At 35.6% G+C, this 12,633-nt stretch overlaps 1 protein-coding gene across 1 annotated transcript in view; it reads right to left on the bottom strand.

Moving 5' to 3' along the window:
• The window catches only part of USP34 (ubiquitin specific peptidase 34), a 141,479-nt gene that overhangs the window by 42,464 nt on the left and 86,382 nt on the right, over nucleotides 1-12,633 (bottom strand). The window contains exons 36-42 of the mRNA XM_069787621.1: nucleotides 12,320-12,360; nucleotides 11,208-11,332; nucleotides 9,974-10,126; nucleotides 8,603-8,707; nucleotides 7,391-7,446; nucleotides 7,170-7,290; nucleotides 3,357-3,540 (exon numbers count right to left, since the gene is read on the bottom strand). Of these exons, the coding sequence (XP_069643722.1) occupies nucleotides 3,357-3,540; nucleotides 7,170-7,290; nucleotides 7,391-7,446; nucleotides 8,603-8,707; nucleotides 9,974-10,126; nucleotides 11,208-11,332; nucleotides 12,320-12,360 (785 nt within the window). The remainder of the gene's footprint in view (nucleotides 1-3,356; nucleotides 3,541-7,169; nucleotides 7,291-7,390; nucleotides 7,447-8,602; nucleotides 8,708-9,973; nucleotides 10,127-11,207; nucleotides 11,333-12,319; nucleotides 12,361-12,633) is intronic.

The raw sequence follows: 12,633 nt of genomic DNA, 5'->3' as shown, positions 1-12,633 counted from the left end.
TCTTCTCAATTCATACTACCAGCTATAAATTCAGGAAACTATTTGGCATCCTCTGAACAGATCCTCACATCTTCAGAGAGCAGACCAACAAGATGTGCTGTTGCACAACAAATAATTGTTGTAATCTTCACTTTGGCATTGGCATCAAAACAACTTTTAGCCCTGCAGCTTCAAGTAGGGAAGGAAAGAGTTTTAATTCTCCTGTTTCAACAAATCTCAGTAGCGTGACCTCATGTTACCTGGTTACACTGAGCTGACTGGCCAGTTGAAACAAAGCTCTCCTCCATGTTTAACCTCCTAAAGAAAGTACTTAGCATGGCAGAACAAAAAACTCACTCCCTTAACTGAAATCCTTAAATTGTAACATCTTAATTCACCCTTTCTGATGTAAGTACTCAGCATCTAGCACTGCTTATAGCTCATCAAGTTGTAATTACAAAGAAATCAGACGACTTCTGTATACTTCATGAGAATAGTTGGGAGTATCTTCCTCCTACTTCAGTCTGACAATGGGCTTTCAGAAATTTGACAAAGAATTTCTCAGGAAGATCCTGTTTCCTCCACCCTGGGATTTTTAAGCGACTGTCTTCATTTTCATAATAAAAGCTTTCCTTTTGCATGTGGATCTTAACTAGAAAGGTAAATTTGAGCCTTATTTATGTCTATCTTCTTTATTCCTCACTGTCGTTATAGAAATCAGCCTTTTCTCAGGAAGAGAGAGGGAAACTTGTAAGCAAACTCACAATACTCATATTCTACTTTAAGCAAAATAAAACTGAACTTCTTCCTCTTCAAATGACTCTGCATTTCTCTGTATTTCACCTTGTGATCATGCTTCTGCTCCAAACATAACATCAGACACTATCTTAAACATTATCTTAAACAGCTGGTCTTGTTTCCCTCCTTTGAACTGAATGTTTTTGTTAGTCTTGGTCTTTAAAGAAAGCAAAACTCCAAAACACTGCAAGAAATTTTATGAACACAGAGGGAATCTAAATCAATCCCCTCTTCAGTAAGATCAGACTCTGCATTAATTGTTAGCCCTCCCTCTTAATAAAAAGGAGGAGAAAAGTCAGCTGACATCAGCTGCTTAGGAGTTCACTTCCTACGGTATCACTTGCTGAAAAAGCATGGAGGCACCCCTATGTCTTCAGCTAAAACCACTGTAACAGTGAAATAGAAAAAAGCATGCAAATCATTCTCTTCTTCTATCCATCTATGAAGGGAGCAAAATTAGTGGAAGCTTTAAAGAAAAATGCTGCTGCAGTTAAAACTTCACTACAACTACTTCACATTATTAATAGTAGTGTAAGTTTGAAGAACAGTATACAGTTGTGCATTTTAATATGACTACCAGAATAGAGTCTTAGTAACATAATTTTTAATTAGAACCCTAATGTGGTTTTTTTTTTGTCCCAAGGAAAATATGCTAGATATCCTTTAACAAGTTGTTTTCTTTTTGAAAATTTTACTTTATTTTGCTGCATTAAAGCCATCTCTTAAGAGCATCCTGGCTTCAATCAGTTAGGAGTGTGAGGAAAAAATGGTAGAATAGCAGAGACAGCAATCAGTGAGACTAGAGGACAACTGTACGAGTAGCAGGATTGAAGATTTCTGCAGTGAACCACAAAACTGAAATGTTAAAACCAAAGACCAGATGGAAATTTATAATATTTTCCTTAATGTTTCTCCTAAGAAGAACAGAGAGACAGGCCTAAGACTAAGATTTTTAAAGACTAATAAGATTACAGATTGAAGCAAAGTGGAAAAAAACAGTTTTATGAATCTTTGGATCACATCAATGGAATAACAAGACTTTAAACAAATGAGGTATCAGAAGTCCTGTGTCAGTTGCACGTCAGAAAGAGACAACAGCATCCAGCCAGTTGTAAAGAAATTAACATTTGGGAAACTGAGATATCCCAAATATGGAGCAGGAGCACAGACCAGATGGCTCTGGAGAACTCAGGAAGGGACAAACAATCTAGAGAAGAGTATTTGGAAGAAAGCAACAACTGTGGTAAATGTTATGGAAAACTTCAGCACCTAGGAATCACTGGGATTTAGAGCGAGAAAAATACTAACTATAAAAAATGAATGATTGCACCTGGAGAGATAGAGACAACCTCAGCAGCAGAAGATGCACTCACAGAAAACAGAAATATCTGATATTTTCAAAAAAATATTCTTCATAATATTTTCCCTGAACATAGGAGACTTTGGAGGCTTTTTAGAAGGCCCCAGGCATATGACTGCAGAACACAAAACATTATTACAATCAGATTTCTCTTTTGCTTCCTGAACTGTAAGGCACTAAATCAATTCCACAGATTATAATAAATTACAGGTCCTCAGGTTAACAGGAATTTAAACTGGGCATCAAGCTAAAAATGCATAATGAGAATTTGCAAATCAAAGATAAAATATTAAATAACTTAAAATTTTGGTAATTTACATATTATACATTGGAATTATGCTTCCAAAACACAGGAAGCATGAAAGCCAAGAAGCGTAACAAAATTGTATTAACACTGTAAGCAGACATCTGGGTATAGACTGAAGTAAACTACAAAGATATGAGAGACTTTAAAAACATGACAGTGCTTTAATACCTACTATATCTACAGTACCTCAGTGTGGTTTATATACTTTGGTTTACATATAAACATACCATGTTTCTTCATGTTAGAAAGGGAAAACAGGAATTAAAATCCAGCACAAGCCAACGAAACATGTAAAATCCACTCTAACAATGTTATCTATGTGTCCGTGTCATTTAACAGGACCACATACTTTAAATAACCCATATTTAAGAACAGATGATCTGAAAATTATACATGGGATTAAATCCACTCATTTGCTAGGTGAGCAAAAGATGCCTACATCTTCTCTGTGACAGTACCGTAAGTGATGGTGGATAAGTAGTAGAGCTATAAAGTGGAATTTTAAAAGTAGTGTTAGCGGCAACATCTTTCTTCATCACTACTTTTGGAAAGTGGCACTATTCAGTTGAAGTCTAAAAACATTGTGTGTCACCTTTGCATTTCCCCATTTCTACCTATGCATTCTTAACAGATCATTAGTTTTAGAAAGTCATTAAATGCAGATGCTTCTGACGTATTTCAGGAGGAAATGGAAACTCCATGATTGCAGTACTGCTCACAATGGTGGCTAGCCATCCCCATCATAAACACAGAATCTTCAGAACGAGAGTCCATATTACAAATACACTCTTGTTTTCTCTACTGAACTTTATAAATCCGAAAATTCAAAACAAAACCAAAATGAACAGCAAATGCAAATGGACTAGTTTTCCACAAAATACTCAAAAGCTATGTATGAATAAAGGTCCTTACACTGCATATGTTGTGCCATAACCCAGTTGTGGAGCAGCCTGTAGTTTTCCACTGACCCCTTTACCATTTCTACCAACAAGTCATAAGCAGCAGCCCTTGAAGAATGTGACTTGCATTTTGGCTGTTGTCTGTCTTTCAAACTTGGCAGCAAGAACAGAAGATTGAAGATGTCTCTCAGAAACTCCTGTAAAACAGTTCAATCAGCACATTTAGCAGTTTGAACACATTCTTAAAAGACAACAGACATGTACTAACAATCTTCTAGAAACTTCTATAGACTTTCTAGACCACTATCATTTACAGAACTTTGACTTGAATACAAGTTCTGAACTACAAGTTTCAACAACTTACTTTATACCACATAAAGTGCACTACAACCATATTATAGCCTAAAGAGAAACATGTTCAGTGAAAAAGAATGACAAATTATGCTTGATTCATGATTGATAATCTAATTTAACAAACCATACACATGTATTTTTAGTAACTTCAAGACTAGTTTCTCCTAGTGAAAAAGGCAGCACATAACCTTAATCACCCTACTTGTTTGAATTTTATGAATCACTAGTTTATCTTAAAACACACACTAAATTATGTACCATGTGTACTGCAAGTGTATTTTTGTACTGTTTCATGTTTGGAATATTAACAGAACTATAGAAGGCACAGGCATAGCTGTACCAAGTCAGGTTGCCTTTGGATGATAAATACATATTACACACTCTTAGTTATCTTTACCGTCCCAGATTAATAGACTCAAAAATGAGATGGATCTGTCTAAACTTCAGTACCTTCTTTCTATGTAGCTAATTTAATTCAATAAACCAAAACTAAAATATGAAAAGGATAATGAAAAAAAAAAAAAAAAAGATCTGTATAAGTCTCTAAGAACAAGCGGTCATACTCTTCCACAACTACAGCACCTCCAAAGAATCGCAGAATGGTGAAAAGGCTTTGCCTCACCTTTCGGCTATGAAGTAAACATTACTAATTAGTAATTTAAGTGGTGTAATGAAAGACCGTGAAAGAATAAATTGAACAGATTTTATAAAGCAATACTTCAACAAATTTCCTTAAACAACCAGCAATTCATGTGCGTACTTTATGTCTAGGGCTGATGACATGATCCATAGCCTGCACTTCACGACTTCTGTAAAATGTCTGCAATCTCAACAAACTGTATTTAATCATTAAATCATATCAGTAGTGTATCATTTCAGTTGTCTACATAATCAGACAATAAATTCTCTACCTCTGCAGAACTTTGATTGCTTTCTTTCCCCAAAGATATCTTCTTCAGTTTTTTTTAGGGACAGAATTCTTCCCCATATGTAGAGCACAGGCTACCAATCCAGCTATTATATGTCACTCTACAATTACTACAGTGTAATTAAAAAAAAAAAAATGTTCTTCCTGAATTTCCCCATTCAGGTATATTCAGTTAAGAAGCCTTTTAACATTAAAAGGCAGGCTCTGCTGTAAAATCTAAGTCCTAAATATTTCAAAAAATGGCCTTCTGCAGAGTACACAGCAACATCACCAAAAAAAGCCTTGTTCCAGCATGCAGGGAAATTCCTATAGTGTTAATATAAAATCTTATAACCAGGGTCTTATGTTTAGAGCTGAATAATATGGAAAGGTCTTCTCCTGGCCAATATAGTTAAACAAAGTTCTTCCAGGTTTCTCCACACTTGGAGAAAGAAAATGCATAACATTAAAAATAAATAGATACCTGGTTTCTTAGTCTGTAGCAGAGTGCTTGTAGGGCAAAAGTCTGATTCGTTTTCATTCCTAACCATACTTGTCAGGTGTAGATGATTACAGCTCATCAAGAGACCAGCTGCATGGACTAAGTGGAGTTTCAGACTGTGCTTTCAGCTGCAGCCTAGTGCTGTGCTGCAGCCTTTTTCAAAGAGGTGTTTTAACACACCCATTACCTTAAGGTGTCCCAGACTAGAAAGGCAGTAACTTCAGAGATCTGGATCTATCTTTTTCTGATTAACATCCTTAATCTTGTATTTGTGCTGATTGAATTCTGACATGTTGGAGCAGGGAAGACAAAAAATGCTATAGATGATTTTGCTCAGAGGCTAAATGCAAAACCCCAATCTTGTTAAAAATATTTCTCTTTACTATCAAAGTGCCCTTAAGATACACCTTTCTAGTGAAGATGTATTAGCCAGTATATGTTGAAAATGTATTTTTGTCCACTTAGTGTAGAATAAGGTAGGCAGGGATTATCTATAAAAGGCATCAAAGAAAGTAGATGAAGTATCCATTGTTGTCACAAAATGTGACCTTTAAAGTTTGACAATATTTGCCAAACAATAATTTTGTTTACTTTGGTAAGGGAAGGAATCTGTAGGGAAGAAAAGGCACAGCAGAGCACCAGAATGCTCTGGGCAAGTCTAAACTATCTTCAGTATTTGCCAGTGTATTTTCCTGGAATTTTTTTCACCAGCCTTTGCTCAGAGGGAAGCATGTGTTTTCACAATCCTGTTCTATTACATTGAACACAATGCAAAACTCTTCACTAATGCACTTTATAATGCGCAGTTAGTAAGTGTTCTTAATTGAACATAGAATTAAAAAAATTAATACTAGATCATGACTGTCTTAGAAAATGTACTAAGTCCCTGTCTCTCACCAAAGCGAAATTCTTTTTGAGAAGTTTCTTATGGATACTGCTCTGTTCACATTCACCCATTTTTTCAAATCAAATTTCTGGCCTCCCTGTGATATACTAAATACATCCAATGTACTTTAGGATTCTGTATAGTGTCATTCCCCTTTACTTAAGCTTCCCTTTTGTCTTCTTCTTATATTTTTCATATATCCAAGCTACATAAATCTGATCTGTGCATACCTCTTCTATTTTAATTTCTACATCATCCTCCACACTGCACTCTGTGAATTGAATTCTTGCTCTAATTTAATCTGCAAGCTCTCCATACTTACAATACACTTATTCCAGGAGAATTACAGAGCAGTAGTCTTTTAAAATGCTGTCAGCAATGTAACTTTAAGTTAGGTAGTGTACAATGTGGACACTATTAAAACTTCTGGATAGTAAAATTACCTTCAGGGCCATTTTATGATAACAGAGTAAACAGACAGGATATATACAACATAATTGGATACAGGGGACTACTTCCCTGGTGAAACCTCACTAAGGTCTAATTGTAAGTTCAGTACAGTCTATAGAAAAAACCCCATCTGTTTAAGTCAGCTTTTACAGCAGGCAAAAACATCAGTTTAAGTCAGCTTTTACACCACAGATTTTTTTTTTTTTCAGACAACGTGGCCCCAAAACACAAAGTAGAAATTTTTTAGCATCTTCCCCTGCCTAGCCACTCTCCCATCTTACAAGAACAGGTGGAATGTAATATTCTTCTAACGGGTGTCTGCCACTGTGTAGATGTAGAGCTTAAAAGCTACTTTTAGATCACAACTGTCTCAGGACATGGTCAAAAAGCAGCTGTTGTTAATGACTTAAACCAGTTCATGCTGATCAATACTAACAACATTTAAAGATAATAAATGAAAATAAATAAAATTTCTAAGATGTAAGAACTCCATCCTGAAATGAAATACAGTTAGGAAAGGAAGGGATGGGACTGTATGTGCTACTTCTTAAATAAAGGAACAATATGTGTGTTTTTATCCATCATCCTAAAGCTAAAAATATGATATACCCTCATATATTGAGCCCTGCAATCAAAATGGTGGAAAAAAGGTGAAATGAAGAAAGTATAGTAACAAAAGATGACACTATTTTGATCTCTTTGCGGTCTTTCAGTGACCTTTTCTTACCTGGCCTTCACGAGAAAATTTAAATGGTGGTTTGTGCTTAATAACACTTGTTGCAAGACGAAGTAGTCCCGTAAGTCCATCATCTTCTATATTACCATCTTGATGGTCAAGAATTTCTCTGCTATATACACGAATATATACAAAGGAAGTGTTAAAACTCTGTCCCACTAACAATAAATATAATGCAACTTACAAGTGAAATTACTGTTAGCAAACCTTACCTCCGAATGCAGTCAGCAAGATGTCTTGCTAGTGCATCTAAATCAAGCAGTGTCGTCTGATTAAAAATAAAGAAAATGGAATATAAATGGAAAACAATTACACACTTCATGAATTACAATTTATAAGCCTAGTCTGAAACCATGGTTATACTTTTGGATGAAATTTTGTTATTGCACACAGAAAACCAGGGACAATTAAAACTTATCTTTCAAACATGCTTGCAACAATATTTTAATACTTTTTTATAAATGTCATGGAACTGTTTTTTAAAATCTATGTGGTACAGTTCAAATGAAGTAACATTTATTTTTTCAACTCCAGACCCCACGAAGATACTACCTCTATCATACCGAAAAAAGAGGAAAAGTAGTGTTTTAAAGAGAAGTGTTTAACTGTTACTTCTCACAAGAATACACAGTTTGTCATCAGAAGGTTGGAAAGTCCCATTAGCATTTCTCGCTTGAGCAACATGCAGCAGAAGTAGGCAGAACTGTAGCCTAGCTAAGAGATTCAATTAATAGAACAGAAATGGAAGGAAACTGAGCAGAGGACTGGGGAGGGGGGGAAGGGAGCAAAATTTTTTGCCTCTACTGGGACCATCCAGAATCAGGAGAGGACAAGACTTTCCCATTCTGGAGAAACCAGGGTTAAGGCTTTACCTTCCTTCCCTTCCCACACTCCTGACACAACACTGAGAATGAACTAGAGAGATTTATGTAGGGTCACCAGCCAGCACAAGCAGTTGCAGAGTTTGCCTAAAAGGTAACTTTAACCCTGTAAAGATGTTTCAAAAGTTGTAAGTTTTCTAAACTGTGCTAAGTGGCTGTTAACTGAAATGTTTTCCTCTTTCAGCTTTAGTCAAACACTTGATTATCTCCTCCGTAGGCCGCACTGAAATTACCTGAGTGAATCTCACAGTTAATTACAGTATTCCCAATGTCTATTACCTTCACCTAAGTTCACCCTCTTTATGTATTATACCCATTTTCCCTTCTTGACTCTACAGCTTCAGTATCTGAAGCTTCCTTTGGCCAAAAGCCACTAAATACACATCAGAGAGTAGGGAAAGCTGGGAGATTGGAAAGATCCAAGAGCTGTTCACAGTAGTTCACTGTATCTTAAATAAAAACATCTCATATTGAAGTAAAAGTGGTCTGAATACCCAAATTTAAAGAAAGCAGAGAGTCATATGAATGCAAAACAAAACCTACCTGACTTGCATCTTTGACATGTATGTTATCAATCAGTTTGCACAGCAGCCAAAAATATTCCTTACAACCTGGTCGCAGTACTGTTTCTTCTTCATAATCCTCTATCTGTGAAAAGAAACTGCTTTTGTTCTGAAGTACATCAGACAAAAAACTGCAGTAAACACAGTAACTGTTACAAAAATATTACTTTCTTCAAGCCCCTATTTAAGATAAGCCAAGTAAAAGAACAATGTATTTTACAATGGTAACAGTGTGTGTTCTATTTTTTTTCTGCAATATTTATTGATTTTCTTGAAAGATTATCAGGACGATCTGCCAGACCCCTAAAAAAACTGAGAATAGCATTGACTCCATCCTACCCACTGCAAATTGCAAAAATGTTCAGCGTTAGACTAGACAAAACATGAGAAACTTTGGCTGAATTCAACATTAGTTTGTACAACTCTGATTTTAAACTCTTCTGAAAATGAGTCAAATAAGGCAAAATGTTCTGTAGATTGTTTTAATTGACCTTTTTTTTTTTTTTTTTAATATCAACAGAGTTTAAAATGAAAGCAGACTTAAACTGAATGAACCACTCTCACCCGAAATCAAATGCCAGGCAGGGTCACAAGAATAACTGCCTGACAGAACCAAAATCCAGGTTCACACTTGACAACCATACAAATCCATACGAGTGCTCTCCTTCAGATCTGGCTACAGCAGCTGAAGTCAGCACAGCCTCCCCTGATATGCATTGCTAGGTCTACAATTCCTAACTGACTTTAGACAAAATCATGCAGGTTAGTTCAAACCATCTCTATTAACCTCCATACATTAACAGTGAGAACTCCTCCTGAAGTAGCTTTGAAAGCATCCGTAGAATCTCTTCTATTTAGTAGAGCTGTGAGGACAATACTCCAACAGAAAAACAGCAGCAATTGACTGGGGAACAATAACATAAAGCCACAACAACAGAGGCTATATATGTACACATAAAACAACGCACTGATTTATTTATGGGCTTACCTACATTTAAAAGGGAAATTGAGGAATATACTGAAAACACAACTGTTGTTCCCTAACAGTGTGTTGTGTGGACACTACAATTCCAGAACAAGAGTACTTCCTAAATGCTATTCTGCATTTCTCCCAGCACAGGCAAGCTCTAAATTACTCTAGTGTTACAGCTTTAACTACTTTTGTGAAGTTTCTGGAAGCATCTAAACCAAAAATCTTAATATCTCAGTGTATCAGAAACAGTATGTCAGACTGTCAGACATAATGATAACGTGCTATTTTTTTTTATTTTTTTATTTTTTTTATTTTTTTACATTAAAAGTAAGTTTAAATAGATCTTTGATACAGTCTTGTAATTTCTAAAGTTCTTACCCGGATTGGTTTCAGAGCTTGAGCGTCAGGGAGGAATTTTAATAACGTTGACGCAGCCAGCAGCAGAAAGGATCGATTAATTGAGTCTCCCCCATCCAGACCAGAGAGAGATAACTTGTATAAACCATTGCAAGACTCATGGCGAACAGCAGTCTTTATGAAAAATAAAAGAATTAAATGACTACATGATTTATTTAGAAGATTATTTTTTTTGGTTGACTTTTCTTTCATATGTACATAATAAGTTCCTCTCATAATATCAGGTTATCAAGGTAGAATATGTCTTTCTAAAAACACATATTACAAATAAAGTACATTTAAATTACTTACAGAAAAAGGCAAAAGATACCATTCTAACAAAAAAGCTCATTTGTCTGTGCCCCTTGTCTTTTGAGTTACGTATTTTCTACAGTAAAGATTACAGCCAGTAAAATAGAAAATATCACATCTGGGCAAATTAGGGAAATGTATGTGCTGCTGGAACTTACACTTACTCATTCCTAACTATATGGTTAATTTGTTTAATTTCACTAGAAGAATTATTTTCTTCTTTGTTTTATTCTTTTCTTAAGAAAAATATCCACAGACTATCTCTAATCCAGCTTTGGAAGTTTGCACTCTCTTTTCCAGGGTTTTTAAATAGAGTCAGCATGTAAGCTTTTTCTGTGCTTGAGTAATAAAGCAACAGATAACAATTATCACATCGTGTCCATATTGCACCTTTAAGCAATCACAAGTAAATACAAGTTTTCTACTATGCATATCTTTATGCAATTTTCAAGTTTTTCTTAGTTCAGAAAAAATTACTTAAAAGCTAGGCAAAGATTTGGTAATGACAAAGATTTTCATATGAACTCTCATCCACCTCATTTTGTGATAAAAATATAGCTGAAAAAAATATAATGGGGGGAGTATATTTAGACTAATCCATGTTAGATGGCATCACCCACATATTTCAACAAATTACAATGAAAAAAATTACCTTCAAACAGAAGCCAAGAACAAAGATGAGAGTTTATAAACTGGTTTGCAATCAACCACAAATGTGCCACCTTACATGGTATTTTAACTACAACTGATTACTTCCTAAACAGGACTGCAAGTAACTGAGTCAGATCCTGTCTACCTTTAGCATGAAACAATGTTTTGAATTTAATGGTAGCTTGAAACCAAAGTTAATCTTGTTCCATATTATGCACTAATTAGTAATGCAATAACCTCTCCTTTAACATACCTCTGGAATAAGAAGGGTAAGTTTCTTTAGCCAGTCTTGCAAATGATCACTGTCCGCCAGACTGGATTTCACCAAGGAACAGCAGTGAGCCCAGCTCACCAAGAGCCACATTGAATAATGAGTGACTGAAAGAAAATCATATAAGAGTAAATCACGCTGTAACTAACAGAACAGGCTTTTTAGGTTGAAGAGCTGCATAGTTCTAGCACATATAACATTCATTTCAGTCATACTAACGTACAAGGCTAAATCCTTACTGGCACATAAGATACGACCTAAACTCAAAATTTTACCAATATGCTTACTAAATACTGACCATTGCACTACTGATGACAATTAGATTACTCTAAGTATTACCAATCTGGGGCACAATCCTTTCCTGCATATCTACTTAAGCAGTGAGCTGGGACTTTGCTAATGGGCAGCATCATGTCTTAACATAAACATTTCCCCGGAGTAACTAGTTTATCTGTTCCTTTCTTCTTAACAGCTAAAAGTAAGACTTCAGTAGGTGTTACGTAGCATTTACTGAGAATTCAAGTGCATAGACATGAACATCTGCAGGGCAGAACAAAGGGGAAAAACTGAAGATGACGTATAAGCCTAGGAGGACATACCTTTACTTGTGCACGCCTACACTGTACTTTTGACAATTACTTTGATACAGACTTAAATTGACACAGGTCATTTAGACCTTTTGTAAGAAACCTCCACAAGAGTGATAAATGGGGGAGCTCCAAGGAATTCTGGGCCCAGAATGATTTCTGTAAACCAGAATAAAGGTGACTATTGGTGACTCCTGTGGTGTTATACATGCTGCTCTTTGGAAGATAAGAATACAGCTCGTTTTCCTGCCAAAACCAGCTGTTCTGGAGATGAAGGCTGCTACAGTACAAAATTTCAATTCATATAAAACAATTTTCAGAGAAGGAAAGCCAGGCAAGTCTTCTGGCACCTCTCTGTATTCCCACCTAGATTATAACAGCCCTCACACTACCAAGGAACACAATTTTATAGCATTCTAGTGGTGGAATAAATCAAACATGTAACTTATCTTCAATATGTTTTCACTACTATTAGTTCATAACATACAGCTATTTTGTAGCACTAACCTTCATGTCTTGATCTGTGATCAGACTGAGCTTTCAATACCCTGAACGGGAAGAAGATAAAGCCATTTGAACTTTATCACAGAACATAACAGATTACCACTTAGAAATACAAGAACACACAAGTAACAACACAGTTACTCTTAACTACCTATTAAGAAAACTAAAATTTTGATCTTAAAAGGATTCATTTCTTGCAGTATTCAAAATTGGCAACAATAATAAAACAATGAAAATCTTCAAGTCACCCCCTTAAAGCTTTACTGACTACAAGGTTAAGTCAAGAAAAAATACCCACAACCCCTTTATTTTATCCA

The sequence above is a fragment of the Haliaeetus albicilla genome, chromosome 7 (genome assembly GCF_947461875.1).
Source record: "Haliaeetus albicilla chromosome 7, bHalAlb1.1, whole genome shotgun sequence".
NCBI classification, from domain to species: Eukaryota; Metazoa; Chordata; class Aves; order Accipitriformes; family Accipitridae; genus Haliaeetus; species Haliaeetus albicilla.
This window is presented reverse-complemented; position numbering and strand designations above follow the sequence as displayed.